Here is a 2749-nt window from a genome sequence, read left to right as displayed (position 1 = left end):
CACAGTCATGTCCAGGTTGCATTATCTCAGTTGGATATGGGAACCCTCCATATGTATTAAGCCTTTCCATCCAGAATAGGGTTAGGGTTTGGTTCAACGGTGAGCAAAGACCAAGCAAAAATAGAGGAACTTTGAGGACTAATGTTCTCTGTAAATGTGAAACTCAGATATGATGATGATGATGATGATGATGATGATGATGATGATTATATGTATTTATTGTGATTATTCTTAAGAATATTGTGTCAGTCCACCCACAAACGAGACAAGAGGTTTTTGAGTTGTTGTGCATAATGATACCAGGTGTTGGCATTTGGTGAGCTGACTCTGCTGACATTTCACCTCCCAGACTAACAGCTATACGTGACGAGCAACGAGAAGTGTAGAATACTGATTGTTTGGCTGCAGAAATGTGATCCTGGGAAACCTGGGTCGCCGAGCTTCCATCCCGCACGTCACCCTTCTGACATCAGCACACAGTTTAAATACCCGCAGCGGCGAGCAGTGTAAACACAACCAGGAACACCTTCATGTGGGCGCATCAGGAGCCAAACACGCTGCTGGAAACTGAACTGAAGAATCACTTCGACGTAGTAAACTTCACGCTCTGTCGGAAATATTTCAGGATGTGATTTTGCTGTTAACGATTTGTTTTGAGTATCGCTTTTTATTTCCAGAGCAGGTTTTCTAAACATCTAAACAGTGTTGGTTTTAATAATGATCAACGACACTCTCGCGTTTGGAGAACTGGACGCGAATGTTTCCGAGCCGCTGCCGCCTCTCTCTCTCAGCCAAAACCACAGTGCGTTCCCGGCGCTCCGGCTGGAGTCCAAGTCTCTGGTCACTTCCGCCACGATGTTCGCCGTGGGAGTCCTGGGGAACCTCATCGCCATAGTTGTGCTGTGCGTCTCCAAAAAAGAGCAGAAGGAAACCACTTTCTACACTCTGGTCTGCGGGATGGCCATCACGGACCTGCTGGGAACGTGCTTCACCAGCCCGGTGGTGATCGCCACGTACGTGGCCAGCCGCTGGCCGGGAGGAGCGCTGCTCTGCCACTTCTTCTCCTTCTCCATGCTCTTCTTCGGCTCAGCCGGGATGTCCATCCTGTGCGCCATGGCTGTGGAGCGATACTTGGCCATAAACCATGCGTACTTCTACTCCCAGCACATAGACCGGACGATGGCGCGCTTTGCGCTCCTGGTCACCTACCTGGCCAACATCGTGCTGTGCATTATGCCCAGTTTTGGCTTCGGGCAGCACGTCAGGCACTTTCCCGGGACTTGGTGCTTTCTGGACTGGAGGGCGGTGGATCGACTCGGAGCCTGCTACTCCTTCCTGTATGGCGGCGTGATGCTGGTGCTGATCGCAGTGACAGTGTTGTGTAACTTGGCGGTGTGCAAGTCGCTGGTGGGGATGAACCAGAGGACAGGAATAGTCCGGACGGAGATGTGTGAGCAGGGAGGATCACGTCGCCGCTTCCCCCGGCTGCCGTCGGTCACCTCAGCGGCTGAGATCCAGATGTTCTGGCTTCTGATCTTAATGACCATCGTTTTCCTGGTCTGCTCCATCCCCCTGGTGGTAAGGACAACAGGCTTTTTATTCGGTCTATTCTATGATCATATTTGCGCACGATGCGTGCCAAACACATTCAGTTGTATTTGTTATCTTAGACATCCTCTGTCTGTATTTCTTTGTGACAGGTGCGAATCTTCGTGAACCAGCTGTACGACCCTGCTTATATTTCCGCTGGAGGGAAGCCTGACTACCGGAGCGACCTGTTGGCGATCCGCTTCGCCTCATTCAACCCCATTTTAGACCCCTGGGTTTACATTTTGTGCCGGAAGAACCTGCTGCTGAAGGGCTGCGAGAAGCTGAAGAGGACAGTGGTCCGGGTCAAAGACGGCCGCGGTGACAACATTGGCTGGGTGGGAGGTCAACACTCCCCTCCTTCTTTAAACAGCAATGACACCAGTTACGCGTCATTACGCACAGCCAGCTACAGGAACGACGTGGAGCACCGGGTGTCCATCAAGAATAAATCCTTCACAGACTTCGCCATGAGGCAAGCGTGGGAGTACGACACCGCCCGGGTCAACTTCCACCCGTTCACAGTCGAGTCGACCGCGATCCTCGGCTGCGAGGAGGAAGTAACAGCTGACTCCAAGCAGGAGGCGGCGGCCAAGTCGTCTCCGGGACGCAGCGCAACGCCGCTCCTCTCCGCGCACGTTAGAAGAGTGGACATTGTCACCTGCACGTTCAGCACACCGAGTTCATGTCAGTCAGCCAAATGCCTTTGATGGACATTTGCTATCTACCAGTCTCAGTTTAGAAATGTGTCAAATTCCGGCGGCTACAAACTGGTACTTTTTGATTCAACTGTGAGAAAATAACCAACGCTGCCAGTGATAAATGAGTCTCTACCTTTGATGGCCTTGAACCACCAAAGAGCCATATCAGCTTAAGTGAATGAAACACTTGAAACAGCAACTTGATGACTTAAATCATCTCAACACGAGCACTTGCTCACATCTCTCTGATGTGATTCAACCTGCTGCAGAAACGACTACATTTAATCTGGGCTTTATTTGAAGGTGGACTGTTCCACTTGAGGATCCAACACAGTTGTGCAATATGAAACGTCCAGTTTTACATTTCCAACATCTTCTTCATATCAGTATGTCTCCATTCAGGTGAGGGCCAGACAAACACAAGGCCCCAGCCTACTGGAGCTTCAAGCTGTATGTGTAAC

The 2749-nt window shown here is 50.7% G+C and overlaps 1 protein-coding gene across 1 annotated transcript; it reads left to right on the top strand.

Annotated features, from left to right (window-relative positions):
- Positions 1 to 717: 717 nt before the first annotated feature.
- ptger4c (prostaglandin E receptor 4 (subtype EP4) c) lies at positions 718 to 2297 on the top strand. The gene is made up of 2 exons (XM_070918494.1): positions 718 to 1578; positions 1701 to 2297. Exons 1-2 carry the CDS (start codon positions 718 to 720, stop codon positions 2295 to 2297), a joined length of 1458 nt encoding a protein of 485 aa, XP_070774595.1.
- Positions 2298 to 2749: the final 452 nt, after the last annotated feature.

Source organism: Enoplosus armatus, chromosome 14 (genome assembly GCF_043641665.1).
Source record: "Enoplosus armatus isolate fEnoArm2 chromosome 14, fEnoArm2.hap1, whole genome shotgun sequence".
Lineage (NCBI taxonomy): Eukaryota > Metazoa > Chordata > Actinopteri > Centrarchiformes > Enoplosidae > Enoplosus > Enoplosus armatus.
The sequence above is the reverse complement of the archived record's forward strand: the minus strand, read 5'-3'. Positions and strand labels throughout refer to the sequence as shown.

What these genes read in the sequence shown, in the direction of transcription:
- ptger4c (XM_070918494.1), top strand. Translation starts at nt 718, where the DNA reads ATGATCAACGACACTCTCGCGTTTGGAGAACTGGACGCGAATGTTTCC. An exon ending in TCTGCTCCATCCCCCTGGTG is followed by an intron (nt 1,579 to 1,700) that starts GTAAGGACAACA and finishes TCTTTGTGACAG; the next exon opens with GTGCGAATCTTCGTGAACCA.